A 16,941-nucleotide genomic window follows, 5' to 3' on the forward strand; every position below is an offset into this window, starting at 1 on the left:
TTTCATATTAATAGAATGTAAATATTTATGATCCTGTTATTTTTTTTTATACATTTAAACCTTTACTGAAGAATATTTTGCAAGAAAATTCTATCATTTATAATTTATATCATTTCGCAACAAGTGTAGTTCCGTACCAGGGAAAAATAAAAATGATATTTTCACTGTTTGAAACAATGAAAATATCAATTCTATTTCACTGATAAATTTCAGTATTTCACTGAAGAGCATAAAATAAATAGTTCTATATGGGTGTATATTGTCTCTGAAAGTCTGACAGGCTACAAAATGTTGAAATAACGTTTCATAGGAACGCAATAAAGAACAGTCGGATTTAGTAGTGTTCAACCTTTGAGACATGAAATGTCACGGTCGGAGTTCATGGTTAGAACTTTGTTCAGTTATTGATTCGGTACCTTTACTTTTTAAACAAGTAGTGCAATGTAAACATTACCGGCGGCGGAGGACCATTTTCAACTTTCTTTTTGTGTTGTTCTATTTTTTCATTTCACATCTTAACCAGCTTTTATTATTTGTCATTTAAGTAAAACTGTGTAAGAATATGAATCTTTTCGTGTCTTTGGCTGTATTCCTAGTCATTTTTAACTGGAAAACATCGTCTGCACTGAGGCCCGAACAGGATCTTGACTTGCAGAAAACAATTGTGTGGGGTCCTGGATTAAAATCGGAGTTTTTCTTACCAGTGAGATACTTTTTTATACAGGCAGTATCATCAGATGGAGAAAAGTAAGAATGTCATTTTGATTTACATTTTTGTATTTGATATTTAATATAAAATTATAAGAATACAGGCACATCTACCCAAACAAAATTTTTTTCTAATAAACACTGTAAAAACACCTTATAAACACTATCAAAACCGCTTTTTTGGTGTTTGTTAGTGTGTTCCATTAGTGATCCATTGAAACAATCAAGAAATGTTGCAATGGATCGCTAACGGAACGTGTTCCATTAAATGGATCGCGATTTTGAAGCGAGTTATTAACTTTACAGAGCCATTCAGAAGGCAAGTGTAGGGGTTGGACATATGGATTTACTGAAGAGAAAATGGTGGTTGTTATTTCATTTAATTTCTATGATTTACAACTAAAGGTATTTTCTTAATACATGTACTTACAATTCAGTATAAATAAATGCATGTTAACATTGTGATTCTTTATAGATTTCATTTTATGTTAGACTTCAAAGATTTATCAAATGCATAACACAATAGTTTTTGAAATGCTGATTCAGATGAGCTGTTTATTACTTCCTTATATTGAAACTCAGGGTTTTTTCTTGCTGTTTTGGGAATATAGCCTATACCCCCAAAATTGGGAATTTTGACGCGTAAATGTTCCAGATTGGGAAATATTTAGTCCCATAGAATAAAGTAAGGATGTGTTTAAGCACTTTCTCATACACTTGTTTCACAGTGTACAACCTCTTGAACATACTGTCATTACAAAATTGTCCATAATTTGGTCAATGTTTGTGCAATTTTGATGATTTTTTTTTCAGAATGTAGATTGGGAATTTTTGCACTCATTTTGGGAAAAAAACATACTATTTGGCATTGTGAATATAGCCCAATAACGGCTATAAAAACGGCCGAAAAAAAACCCTGAAACTAGTAAATAAATATATGTTTCTCTTTGTCTATCCATATTTCACAAAATTTAAGATGGAATTTCTGTTAGCTGCATGATTTATTAAATGATTTGTATAAAACTGCATCCAAATGATCATGAAAATGTTGAATGATTGCTATATACATTATTTAACAAATTAATATTTGAATAATTTTAACAGAAAAACCTTTTCAACAGTTACTGCAGTGTTCGCGTTTACGGCGTAAAAGTATCTAAATACGCAACGAATTTGGTTGGTACGCAAATTTTTCAAGACCATTGCGTACATGGGACGCAAAGTAAAAACTGAACTGAATGTTTTAATTTAAAGACAACAAATACTAATCCAATGTCAGAATCCCAATTTCATTTTCAGCAGCATTATTTTTAAAAAATAACACAGAGTGACGTAGCCTGTAGTCATTCAGTGACGTATTCAGACTGGTTTAGCGTATTGATCAAAATCTCTACTTATCGATGTAAATTATATGGAAACAGTCCAGGTACTTTTTGCATTGCAAACCGAAAGTAAGATGGAGTCTCCGGCGAACGCGAACACTGGTTTTATTTTTCAAAGCAGGGCTTTAGCTAGGGGATGACATGAGTGAAATTCAAGTCGCCCAATTTTTGTTATTCATCCACTAACAGCCTATTGTGGTACAGCCTGTTGACACTTTACTCGAATACACATGGCATAATTTTGCCTCTGTCTCCTGATACAGAGAAGTTTGAAAGCAATTATAATGGTCGCTGACACCTTTGATTTGATAAACTAAACAGTAGGCATTTAGAGCGCTCTATATTACATTAACTTGTACATTCTCCTTTGACTTTTCAAAAAAAATGTCCTTAAATCCGCGTAATTTGAATCATTTTACTCCGAACTTAGAAACATATCACTGACACTTTCTGTGTCGAAAATAACTTTACTGATATTTACACAAAGTTCTGACAACTACTGCAGAAACTGGGTTAAACATGATTGACAACTTTTTCTTTTGATGTGTGCCCACATTAGGGGATCAAAAGGACCGTGTTACCCTTTGTGTGACGTCACTGCTGCTGATGTCATGATGGCATGTATTTAACTCACACAGTCAGTTCTAGTACAATATTGCTTTTATAGATTTTAGTGTTTTGACTAAACATTGCACTAGGAGCTTGATTTAATTTTTGCTGGGCTAATTTTAGAATATGAAATGATCAAACTGTTTTGAAATTGTATTCATAGATCTAACTAAAGGGTGTTTGATTTTGGCAGTGATTAGGAAATTAACTGGAAAAAATACTTAGAATTACAATTTACAGTAATCACATTATATAAATTCACAAGAATGAGAAATTAGATTAACAAGGATAAGAAAGCAGATTCACTGACCTTTTCAGTTGGTTTGTTTTATAATTTGATAGACTTGAAAAAAAATTAATACATTTAAACAAAGAATTAAGTGACTTTTTCTGTAAAATCTTAGTCTAGTGCTTAAACCTGTTAAAGTAACTATTAGCTGGTCAAACCCATTATATCTGATGTAACTTTGTAGATTCTAATATTTGTATACCTCTTATCAGAACTGGAATGCACTTATGAAGTTAAAGAAGAGGTACCATATTTGGCTGGGACTCAACATTTTTGGGAGTACTGAGTCCCAGGGACTCAGTGAAATTTTCAGAAAACGCGAACACTGTACTGCATATCTCTGCAAATCCAGGCTATATATATCCTGTTTTCTCATATTCTCGGGGGCCTAAGGGGTTGTTTTTATTCCCAGTAACAGATTAACCATTTCATAAACAGCATTTGGATGTTATTTTGTAGAAAAATCACTTGTCTTTCAGACTGAGTCATAAAATATTACAGAAATTATCCCATTTAATTATTTTGTTACTGTATTTGATACCACCCTCACCCGTAGAAATGGACCAAGAGTTTCTCGTATTCCCGTGGATTTAGATTTGACTTTTCATCACAAATAAGTTGTAGAATTTAAAACATTAAAATTACCATTGTGTAATAAAAAGATATATTCTGTAGTAAATACATCAAGAAATATGACAGTTAATTGCATAATCAATAATTTATGGCAAATTTGCTAACCCCACCAGAAAAAAATAAGGATTTTTTTAAAAATTGAATAAAATGCTGATAATTTCATCAATATGCGTTCAAATCACTTGAAATTTTCAGTGTGTCAGTTTTGTACCATTCCTGTCTAGAAATATCAAACATTAAATTATTTGACAACATTAAGGCAAAAAACCAGAATATGAGAAATCCTGAGAATACGAGAAACAGGGATAAACCCAGTCACATAAACGATTTGCCAAAACTGAATGCATCAGGTTTCAATTAAATACAGCCTGTAGTTAGGAATTTATCAGTTTGATGAAACGCATTCCATTGAGTGATCTATTAACCCTTACAGAAGAAAAAGGCCTGCTGCGTACTCTTGCTGTGTACATACAGCGTATATGATGCGTACATGATGTGTACTGAAATCAAGGGCTTTTAATAGTACGCAGGATATACACCGCACATACACCGATAGTACGTTTGTAGTACACTTTTGACATGCAAATGAGCTCTGCCGCGTACTACTTGCGGCGTACATGCTGTGGACTACATAGTACACAGGATGTACGCTGGAGGAATTTAGTATGCGAAAAATAGTATGCAGCATGTACGCGGCACATACACTTTTCACATGCAAATGAGCCTGCGGTGTACTACCCCTGCGGCGTACATGCTGTGTACTCCTGTGGCGTACATGCTGTGTACTCCTGCGGCGTACATTCTGTGTACTCCTGGCCCGAGTCCTGTGGCGTACATGCTGTGTACTCCTGCTGCATACATGCTGTGTACTCTTGTGGCGAAACTGCTGTGATAATGTAAATTCCTTACCCCACCAACTTTCTTATGCAAATGCAGATCATTTGGACAGAAAAAAAACAGAAAAAAGATAAGTGACATGCATCAATAAGTATTTACCCTTACCAAAATAATGTAGATTGATGTTATCAAATAAATTAGTATGCTTTTCTTCATCCACTTTTCAATGAAATAAATCAATTTTTGTAGCATGTAATTTGGTAAACATCTGAAGAAAATGGCGTAACTGCATCAAGGGGAAACAACTTTAATGCAACTAAATATAAGTGTTATAAATTTCGAAGTATCTGCGGTGTACATGCAGTGTACTATTTTCTTAAACAAGTCCCTCCTGCGTACATGCAGTGTACTCCTTAAATTTTCAGAGTCTGTGCTGCGTACTTGAAGTGTACTAGTGACCTCCTGCGTACATGCTGTGTACTCGTCGAAATAGTACGCGGCATGTACGCGGCATGCGGTGTATGTAAAATGTACTCCTCTGGCGTACTACTGTGTTCGCGGCATATACACAGCAAATACGCAGCATGTACGCCACAGAGGCTTGCTTCTGTAAGGGAAGCGATCTATTATATGCGTTCCATTATGCGATCCATTATACGATCTATTATGCGTTCCATTACATGATCTATTATGCGTTCCATTGAGCGATCTATTGTGCGCTCCATTAGCGTGTTGTTAAATAACACATTTATGTTAATTAGCGATCCATTAGCTCATTTGCATGTGAAATTGGAACACGGTTTTGATGGTGTTTATTGGATTAACAAATTGCTTGCGGATCATGGTTTTAGTGGTGTTTATTGACAGTGTTTATTGGGCCTTTTTTTTGTAAAAATGGGTATACAGGCATGCATGTTTGACTGTTCAGTATTAGTTAGGTAGCCTTACTGATACTGATGATAACCTCGAAAAGATCATTAAGTCGACCACCTTCGATTTAATCGATTGCAATCGGTTAGAGTCAGTGTACCCGGTTTCGCACTGTACGCAGTTTCGCACACCCAGTAAATTCATGTACTTTGTGAGAATAAAGCAGAAAATTCAACAATTCTTTGTTATTATTGAACGAAAGTGGGTTATTCCCTACATAATTTGACACAAGGGGTCCTTCCCCACTGGAGCCTCGTTCTGGTAAGTGCAGACGAAAACAATAACAATATCAATGTAGACCAGTAGGTCAGCTGAAAAATATTAAGTTTCATGAAAATAATGACTATGCAAACAACAACAAGGTGCAAAATAAATTGAAAAATCACTATTCCATCATACAGGTAAGTATTTGCCTACTACTTTACCTAAATGAAAACTATTTCAACAGTTATTGAAGTTCTCCCAACCTGCAAAATGCCTTCAACTTGATTGTTTGCTTTACGTTTTTATTAAAACAGAGAACTTAATCGAATAATTAGACTTGTGGGGGTCTTTTGTGATTCAACAGCTTCTATTGTTTTATTTTTGTTTCATGTATTCAGTTGTTTTAGCCTTTTCTGCTTTTAGAAGTAAAAATATGGTTTGGTACCTAGCTTTCACTTTCATAACTGCTTTTAAAATTCACTTTCAGATGTTTTATTGGAAAATACATGTTTAAATTGAATTATATAAATGGTTAAAAAGTTAATTAATATTTTTCTGTTGAGTAATGCATTGTTATCACTGAGTTCTATAAATATCAGGGTGTGCGAAACCGGGTACACTTTAATGCAACAACTGGTCAGAATATGTTATCCGAATCAAGTACACTAAGAGGTATGACGTCATTGTAGTGGGAAGTGAAAATAGTGCGTTTCAAACCGAAATAAGTGTGTTTATTAAAACATATAGAGGTAAATTCAAATTTAATCATTTTTAGCTAGATAGGAAGGTATTCTTAGGAAATGTGTGCAAAACCGGGTACACTGACTCTATTTACATAATTGAACACCCTGTCTACTAGCAATCACTTACAACACCAACTGGTGTAAACAAAAACAAAATTGGTAAATATTCTGTATAAATAAATTACTTATATTTAATCTGTTTAAAAATATTTATCTAGAATTACTGGGGAAGAGGATATTTTTTTGCACATGCTCACCGTCTATACATGAAGGCCTGACATTGGGTCACTTGTTATTACTTGATCCGGAATGACTTTTGCAGCATTTTTGGGAATTAGTTTCAATATAATACTACTGGTTGGCGACCCAGATTCGGACGATTTTACAACCTTTTCAGCTGTCATATTTTCATTTTTAATTCGAGATCCATAAAATGTTACCTGAATCAAGTTCAGTTCTTTGGTGTTGCAAAATGCGAATTTGTTTGCATATGAAAATAAACTGAACACATCACTGAGGCCCGAAAGAGGGTACGTAAATTTAACGTTTTTAGCCTGTTGCAGGACCCAGAAATCGGACAGTAGGAAAACGCTAATTATCATCATTTCTGTCTCGCAGAATCACTTTTAGGTCGGTGTTAATGACAAAAAAACATGTTTACCTTGTTTACTATTAATGTTTGATATAAGGCTGTCGAGAGATTAAAAAATTCAGCTGGCCTATATACGACACAAAATTTTAAGTAAAAAAATTTGGTTTAAACACATTTAATTTGTGTTATTAGCGGGAAAACCTTGACACTTGTTTTAAAACACGCAGTTTTCTCATCTGCATTTAGCAGATTGTAGATGAGAACCCCATGAATAATGTTGGAGGCTCAAAACAAGTATGCGCATGCGCACTGTCAACAAATGATCAAAAATATCGCCAAAATAAGCGTTTACGTGACTGTCCGGTTTTTTGGGTCATCCAAAATTCTGGGTCGCCAACCAGTATAGAGAAAATTTTGTAAATGGCAAAGTGGTCGAATTTATCATCAGTCAACGTTGGTACAGTCCCCATTTTACATACCCCTTTCAGGGCCTCACTTTGCGTGAGTTTGCTTACTAAATAAAAATTTAAATCATGTCAATTTTTCAGCAGATGTTAAGCTTTATTTTGGTACCAACCATTGATAACAATTCGCAGAAATAAAAAAGTTACAGGTAAAAAACCTCATTTTCTGTCTGAGTTGATCATCAGTACCTGAGTACTCATTTGGCTTATCGGGATGACTTATTTTATTATCTGATATTTTATAGTCTAAGCATCCCTTTAAGCCTTACCTGTACATGTATCTGCATTTTACTGTTAGGAAAACAAAGACTTTAAAAAATCAAAAAAGTCATACTATACTGGTCAGACTTACTTGCTTTAATATATTAAACATTAATATTCATGTAGAAACTTCATATGGGTTGAATTTAATCCACAATGTTAAATAAGAGACTTAAACCTTCGAAAATATGATGTGACAGGTGCGAGGAGATATCTACCCTGACACCGGTTTCAATAACAGCAGCCTGCCGATATGACACTAAATTGCAGAAACAAAACACAAAATATACATTCATAAAATGTCGGCGAGGCAAGTTTATGCTTTAATGTCAAAATAAAATCATTATCAGAGATGTAATCATTACAAATACTTTGTACATGTACCAGAAAACATTCCCAACAGATTTTCATTGGGGATTTCCTAACAGAAATATATATGCATAATAAGTTTGGACGTGGCGGAGACAGCGGCAATCAAAAGTTATCACGCTGCCCTGAAATGTCCTATTATTTGGACGTCGGGTGTCGTCCGTCTATCAACATTTTCTAAAAAATCTTCTCCTAGAAAACCACTGGGCAGAATTACACCAAACTTCACAGGAATGTTCCTTGGGTGGCCCGCTTTAAAAATTGTTCAAAGAATTGAATTCCATGCAGAACTCTGGTTGCCATGGCAACCGAAAGGAAACATTTTAAAAATCTTCTTGTCCAAAACCACAGGGCCTAGGGCTTTGATATCTGGTGTGTAGCATCAAGTGGTCCTCTACCAAAATTGTTCAAATTATCCCCCTAGGGTCAAATATGGCCCCGCCCCGGAGGTCACATGGTTTTTGAGTTGGCTAAACGATGAAATTGTTGACGAGTCCTTGCTGTCCAGAGATTCTCTAAGTCTAAATGGACCAAATAACACAGTGAAGGGATGTAGTTCCATTAGATTTCTCAAACTTCAAACAGTTCACTGCATGAATGAAGTTAAGTTGTGTGAATTCCCTTTGCTATGACCAATATACGATGTAATCTGTCATATTTATGACTTGTAATTGTGCAATACTCGAATGTAACTCAATAAGCATAAATGTGCATTTTATGAATTGCGCAGGCTTACAAAGCTTGCGTAACATCCAACGAAAGACAAAAAATAGTTCCACAGGGCTCCAGATAAGATGCGTATTAGCGTAAATTACGTATAGAAATAATGCAAATACACATGTCTAATAATTTCTAAGCGTATAAAAACGTATATAAAATTACAGAAATGCACACAATGCTTTTTTAAAAACAAAATCTGCCTTAATTCTCCCACATTGAACGTATACACGCATCGTATGATTTCTATAAGCTTTGCGTGGGTTTCTACACACACACATGAATTTTGCAGTCAGTAAACGGATAAATTATCGGAAGAAGAAGCTCTTACTGTTTTGTTTAGTTACTACAGATATTAAAAATGATTTTAATTCTTATTTTTTCGAGAAATAAACAAATCGGAGATTTTGGCGGTATAAAAGAAAGTGTAATCATATCCGGATATAATATTTTGGGTAAATATCGAGCTGTGTTATGAAATTTATTTAAACATTAAAGTAACAGACATGATAGATATTATTGTAACAGAAATGATTCTAGAATTTATTTTTATAATACATACATAGAATCAATATCAGACTTATATTCTAGTGCTGAGGCATGACCTGAAAGTAAAAATATGAAGTGACAGTCATTCATACTTTGAATATTGTAATTCTAAAAAGAATCTTGAGGAAATATTTAGAAATTGAAACATAAAATTTTCAGTTAGAAATCGCACCAAAGGCTGTATCAAGGGTCTACATTTTCAAAATTTCCTTGTGGTGATACCCCAAACCCTAATTGCAGGAGGGGGTATCCTCCCACACCCTCCCCCCATATTGCCACTTTACAGTTTGATACATTTGCCCCTTTACCACTGCCACAATGCCCATTTCAAAATCTGACTGCAGTTCAAAGCGGGAAGGAACACCCCTCCCCAAACCCACCCTGCTACCGACCACATAAAAATGGCTCAAACATTTTTTCAGCCCAGTCTGGGCCTGTCTGTCTACATGAACCAAAACGGATAATTGAAAGTACATAGACTTGGGGACTACTGACATGGTTTTGAAGGGGTTAACAGGTCTGAAATAGAATAAATGATGGTTTTAACTAAAAAAGAACTGCATTTATTAATATTGGTTATCTTTTCCGAAATTGGTAGCTAGTCCGAGTAACTTCTCTTAGTTTCGAATGCGCAATTTTCCTGTCAGTGTAAACATTCATGACACTATATATTGACACTCAGCAACATTTACATATCTTTAAACACGAAAGTAAGTATACTTTAAATTCACATCCCTTATAATATGATTGAACAATACCTAGCGTGTGACACGGTTATTGCCAGGCCCCTTATCTGTAAAATATCTGAACAGTTCTTTCGTCCATCTGTTACAAATTGTAAGTGGCAATCCGCGCTATAAAATTTCAATATATAAATTTTCATATTCAAATTTTATCATGTGCGAATATATACCAGCCGATAATTGCCTGTTTTGGTAATGCCGGAGGCAGATGTTTACTGGAAAAATATTTATAGTCATGGGCAGTATCTTAGTGTCACCTGTCAAATTGTAGTTTGTACTTTCAACATTTTTATTTTTGCGAACCACTCTTCAATTTTAGAGAAATATATTGGGTTTAAATACTTGTATAATGTCAATCAAAGTTTTACTAGGCATCGATTGAATGTCCATTTCATCTATTGTAACAAAATCTCTGTTCAGTTGGGGAAAAAAACTAAAACCAAACTGAAACTGGTAGACTATACTACCAGTACATCAATCATTAGCCGACTCTCAGGCCCTTCAGGCCTTTGATTATAGACTTATATAGGGAAAACTTTGAAAATCTTCTTGTACAAAACCACATGGCCTAGGGCTTTGATATTTGGTATGTAGCATCATCTAGTGGTCCTCTACCAAGATTGTTCAAATTATCCCCCAGGGTCAAATATGGCCCCGCCCCATTGGGGTCACATGGTTAAAATTTATATAGACTTATAAAGAGAAAACTTTGAAAATCTTCTTGTACAAAACCACATGGCCTAGGGCTTTGATATTTGGTATGTAGCATCATCTAGTGGTCCTCTACCAAGATTGTTCAAATTATCCCCCCTAGGGTCAAATATGGCCCCGCTCCGGGGGTCCCAAGTTTTACATAGACTTATATAGGAAAAAAAGTTTAAAAATCCTCTTGTCTGAAACCACACTTAGACCTTTGATATTTGGTTTGTAGCATTGTCATATGGTCCTCAACCAAAATTGTTCAAATTGTACCCCTTGGGTGAAAAGAGGCCCTGCCCTGGGGATCCCAAGTTTTATATAGACTTATATAGGAAAAAGCTTTAAAAATCTTCTTGTCTGAAACCATACGACCTAGGCTTTTGATATTTGGTATGATGCATTGTCTAGTAGTCCTCTACCTAAATTGTTCAAATTATGCCCCTGGGGTTAAAAGAGGTCCCTCCCTGGGGTCACTTAGTTATTATGTGAGTTATATAGGAAAAATACTTAAAAAATCATCTGATCCTATTTCCAAGACTGTTTAATTATAATTACCTGAAGACCCCAAGTAATATGAAGTCACTTGACTGTGACCTTGACCTACTGACCTACTTTCTTGTTTTTTAAGATACAGCCTTGAAATTTTGATGACATACACAGTTTTGCACACAGATCGTAAAACTGAATTTCATTGACCATGAATGTGACCTACTGACTTTCTTAATATGTTATCATTATTTTGACATTTGAAACATGTTGCTCATATTACTCAGGTGAGCGATTCAGGGTCATCGTGACCCTCTTGTTTTAAGATACAGCCTTGAAATTTGGATGACATGTACAGTTTAACTCACCAATCTTAAAACTGACCTTCAGTGACCATGAATTTGACCTACTGACCCACTTCCTTGTCTTTTAAGATACAGCCTTGAAATGGGGATGACATGTACAGTTTTGCATGCCGATCTTAAAACTGACTTTCAGTGACCTTGAGTGTGACCTACTGACCTACTTTCTTTTTTTTTAAGATACAATGTTGAAATTTGGATGACATGTACAGTTTTGCATGCCGATCTTAAAACTGACTTTCAGTGACCATAAATGTGACCTACTGACCTACTTTCTTAATATTTTAGCATCAGTTTGACATTTAAAACATGTAGCTCATATTACTCAGGTGAGCGATCCAGGGTCATATTGACCCTCTTATTTGAAAACCTTGCCAGGGATGTAAGGTATTGACTTCATACTTTACATATTGATAGAGATCAGTGAGAGTGAGTGCAGTGACAAGGAACCATAACTCTAGGTGGTCCCATTTTTAAATTATCTCCCTTTTTTGAAAAACCTTGTAGGGGGGCATAACTCGAATACTAGGTAAGGTGCTGACTTCAACCTTTACATATTCATCGAGATCAGTGAGAGGGAGTGCAGTGTTAAAGAACCACAACTCTAGCTGATCACATTTCTCCTTAACACAACCATTTTTGAATTTTCTCCCTTTTTTGAAAACCCTGTCTGGGCATAACTGGAATATAAGGTATTGACTTCACATATACTTTACATATATTCATAGTGGTCAGCGAGAGGGAGTGCAGTTACAAGGAACTTTAACTCTTGGTGGTCCAATTTCTTTAATTGTCTCCCTTTTTTGACGCTTCTAGTCTGGGGATAACTCAAAAAGTATTGATTATACAAAATAACAAATATGGCATAAAAAAAGCTTACATGCATTTTTAAAACATCAGAATAAGCATAAACCGGCTAAAAACGTAATAAGAAAAAAATGCAACCTCTAGACACATTTCTTAGCTTTTGCTGTTATTCCAAATATTTTTGTAAACTATTTGAAATTAACTACAAAATGTAGCCACACTGGCCATAGCTTTATCAGATCAAGTCTATTTTGGTACATTCAACAATTAAGCTTCAAGATTTGTTCAAATGAATGCTCCCTGCTACCACACTGGCCATAGCTTTATCAGATCAAGTGGTTCCAACGTTGTTTGAGCGGTGAATTTTACGCCGATCAGATGGAGAAATATGGCTGATACTACAAATTTCCGGAATTGTAAGTATGAGTTAAAGGAATTTCTACCCGTTAGATAACGAATCAAATGAAAATGATGGGTGCACCTGGAGCGCAAATGTGTCTATATTTTATCACATGTGTCTATTTAGCTGAGATTTGTGCCGTTTATTTAAACACTTCTGTACAGTCCGGCGGGGGGAGGAGATTTTTGACAGTTTTTGACAATATCGCCTCAAATTTAGTGTTTTTCGGGAGCAAGTAACTGTTAAAACACTTTTTATGTAAAGGGCTACCTCTTAAAACAAAGCGTGTGTATTTTCAAAGAATTATTCAGGGTTGTTTCTGAACAATCCGCCGAAAACCTAATACAACGCCGTTTCGAGTGGGTCGCTATGCAACGCAATCAAGTGGATACCGTTCTGTGTCTTACTTGCGAAGTCTTATTCGTCTTAAAAACAGTCATTATTTTCAAAGCCTAACAATGAATAAATTAATTTGGAGAGTTTTATATCATCATAATGATCCGCCATTTCTAATATATTGTACTTTTACATTTTTATGCTCACTTAACATTTCACATATTTTTGCGGACATTGTCAAAAAACATCAACACATTTATAAACATAAAGCAAGGATGAACATCGAACAATATCATTAAGTAAATAATAGTATTAGTTCGTTAAAACAAGAACCACTTCACAGATATTTTTCTCCTCCACGAATGGCACTGAACAGCATGCCGAAATCGGGTTGACTCTTTAAATCTGTATAGTTACAGTTGGTCACTTTTAATCCCTTAAAACCAATACATTGTGATTTCATTACTGATTTGTTGTGCATTTAAGCTGTTCATACAAAATAAATAAAGTTTGGTCCATGATAAAAGTATTGATCAGTTGTTTGTATATATTTTCATTCATATTCCTGGTGAAACGTTCATTTATTTTCAGAGAGATAAATCACAGAGACCGTTAAAATTGGCCAGGGAAAAGGCAAGGTTTTATTTGTCCTCCATAAAACAGAAACGATGTAATAAAACTCTATGGCCGCCGTTTAAAAATGGAAATACAAATGAAATACAGACAACAATGAAAAAAAAAAGTTTTGTTGGAGGCAGTTAAATAGTACAACTGTAACACGTCTCTCTTAGTATTGCTAGTCCGTTTATTTTCTTTCATTGGTGTCTGTATTTCATTTGTACATTTATACATTGATACCACACCCATTAAAATCCGTTCACTTTGGCTGTGTCTATCCCCCGCTAACATTGCCTACTCGTGTATACTAATACAAAAATGGTTGGAAGAAGGTCAGCGTACGCCGTTGAAATACGGTTCTATATTAAGAATCGTTGTACTCCTGGCAAAGGATGTAAAGACATTTTTGATGATATATGTTCTGTTTATGGGTATAATGAAATATCTTTTTCGACAGTTATCCGTTGGTTTAGGAAATTCAAATGTGGGTTAGTTTAAACAGAAGATGAACCACATGGCCATCAGCCGTAAACAGCAACGTTTGCCAAGATGGTTGCTAGAGTGAAAGAAATAATTGCTACTGATGCAAGATACTCCGCTAGGCAAATAGCTAGTATGATTGGCATCTCATAAGAGCAGCTCATACAATTCTGAAACGTAATTTGAAAATGAGGAAGATTCCCCATCTGTTGACAGATGAGCAGAAAAAGGCACGCGTGCAATGCGCAAACTTGTTGCTTAAATAGTTTCCAAATTACAATGCACGATCTTTCGCAAATGTCGTCACTGGTGACGAGACATGAGTTTACTTTTTCGAGCCCAAGCGAAAGAATCAGAACAAAATATATGGGCAACAAAGTCTGGCAAAAGACCATACATTGCAAAGCGAACCATGAGTGTCAAGAATGTAATGTATGCCATATTCTTCACAACTCTGGGTCCTGCCATTCAGGTTGCTGTTCCTAAAGGCAAATCCGTAAATTCGAAGTTTAACAAGACTAAAGTTTTTCAAAATCTGAAGAAATATTTCAAAACTCGAAGACCCGCAACTGGTTTGGCCAATGTCAGATTGCTACATGAAAATGCGTCATCGCACAAGGCGTCTATTGTACAAGACTTTCTGAAGCAGGAAAAGGTTGTTGTGCTCCCTTCATCACCCTCCTTATTCGCCTGACCTTGCCCCGTGTGGGTTTTTTTTTTTTTTGTTCCTAAGGCTCAAGAATACCTTTCTGGTCGAAACTTTGTGCAGCGCAAACACCTCGGTTCTGCAATATTCCAGTGTCTTCATAATATACCTAGAAAATACTACGAGAAAGGCTTCAAGGATTGGATTAGAAGACTGAAATTTTGCAAATCTGTTGGAGGTGAATACTTCGAGGGGACCAAATAAAATTTTCATTGAAATCTATCAAGAATACATTTTTATGTGCTCAGATGCATTCATATTTGAACAATGCTCATAAAGAGTCAACCCGCTTTTGGCATGCTGTTCAGTATACCATTCGTGGAGGAGATAAATGTCCTTGAACTGGTTCTTGTTTTTACAAACTATTACTATCATTTACTTAATGATATTATTCGATGTTCACCCTTGCTTTATGTTTTTGTGTTGATGTTTTTGACAATGTCCGCAAAAATATGTTAAATGTTAAGCGAGCATAAAAATGTATTATATATATTTAGTACAAGATATTAGAAATGGCGGGATCATTATAATGATATAAAACTCACTAAATTTATTCATTGTTAGGCTTTAATGACTGTTTTTAAGACGGATAAGACTTCGCAAGTAAGACACAGAACGGTATCCACTTGATTGCGTTGCATAGCGACCCACTCGAAACGGCGTTGCATTAGGTTTTCGGCCAGTTGTTCAGAAACAACCCTGAAAAATTCTATGAAAATACACACGCTTTGTTTTAAGAGGTAGCCCTTTATATAAAAAGTGTTTTAACAGTTAATTGCTCCCGATAAACACTATATTTGAGGCGATATTGTCAAAAACTGTCAAAAATCTCCTTCCCCCGCCGGACTGTACAGAAGTGTTTAAATAAACGGCACAAATCTCAGCTAAATAGACACATGTGCTAAAATATAGACACATTTGCGCTCCAGGTGCACCCATCGGTTTCATTTGATTCGTTATTTAACGGGTAGAAATTCCTTTAAATCATACTTACAATTCCGGAAATTTGTAGTATCGGCCATATTTCTCCATCTGATCGGCGTAAAATTCACCGCTCAAACAACGTTGGAACCACTTGATCTGATAAAGCTATGGCCAGTGTGGTAGCAGGGAGCATTCATTTGAACAAATCTTGAAGCTTAATTGTTGAATGTACCAAAATAGACTTTGCATTTCTGATGTCGGAGGATGCGTAATCTTCACGAAAGTGAGTGAGAATGTTTTTCTACAGATGTGGAATCTAGGTTAAGTATAAATTGGGCGAACTAGGATAAAAAGTAAGTCACCACTTCAAAGCAAAGAAAAACCTGGTTTTTATCTTGGCAGAGGCTGGTGTTTACACGATTTTCACAAAACTTTTCAAAATGATTGTCTGTATGAAAACTAGATTAGGTGAGAAACTGGGTTATACAGAAGATGTCATTACAAATCATTGATAAAATTATTCAACTCTCCAAATGGCAACATATTATTTTTTTTGAAATCTTGATGAATATTTAATCTAAGTCATCTTTTATATAAAAAAAAAACTAGGTCACAATGTCAAATCATAAAAAAACTTTTTAAAACTCCAGAGGCAACATTTTAAATCAGAACTACATAAAATTTGGCCAGAACGTTTGTCTTTTAAATTATGAAATATAGGGCAGGTGTAAAACTGGGTCATCTAAAATTTAAAAATCTAGGTTATATTATGGTCAAATCATAGTTAGGACTTGTTGATATCTAGAGGCCACATTATCTGCCAGATCTGCATGCAACCTGTCAGGTCACAATGTTTGTCTTGATAAATACAGTTTATACTGTAGCCAATTTTTCTACCTATTAAATTTTCGTAATATCAGGTTGATATTAAATTTATTGGTAGGAAATCAAGGTGAGGTGAAAAACTGAGTCATCTGTAGTCAAAAAATTGCTCACTAGGTCAAATGATTTTTGGGAACCAGGTTTAGAGTATTCTATAAATGTGAAACTTGTTGAGTCAAAAATTAATTTTCTGTCTAATCTTAGTAACAAA

At 35.1% G+C, this 16,941-nt stretch overlaps 1 protein-coding gene across 1 annotated transcript in view; it reads left to right on the top strand.

Moving 5' to 3' along the window:
- The first annotated feature begins 429 nt into the window (after positions 1-429).
- LOC123548921 (protein O-glucosyltransferase 2-like) overlaps positions 430-16,941 on the top strand; it is a 36,835-nt gene continuing 20,323 nt past the window's right edge. Inside the window, exon 1 of the mRNA XM_053545878.1 lies at positions 430-747. Within this exon, the coding sequence (XP_053401853.1) occupies positions 563-747 (185 nt within the window). The 5' untranslated portion in view covers positions 430-562. The remainder of the gene's footprint in view (positions 748-16,941) is intronic.

This window comes from Mercenaria mercenaria, chromosome 6, assembly GCF_021730395.1.
Source record: "Mercenaria mercenaria strain notata chromosome 6, MADL_Memer_1, whole genome shotgun sequence".
Lineage (NCBI taxonomy): Eukaryota > Metazoa > Mollusca > Bivalvia > Venerida > Veneridae > Mercenaria > Mercenaria mercenaria.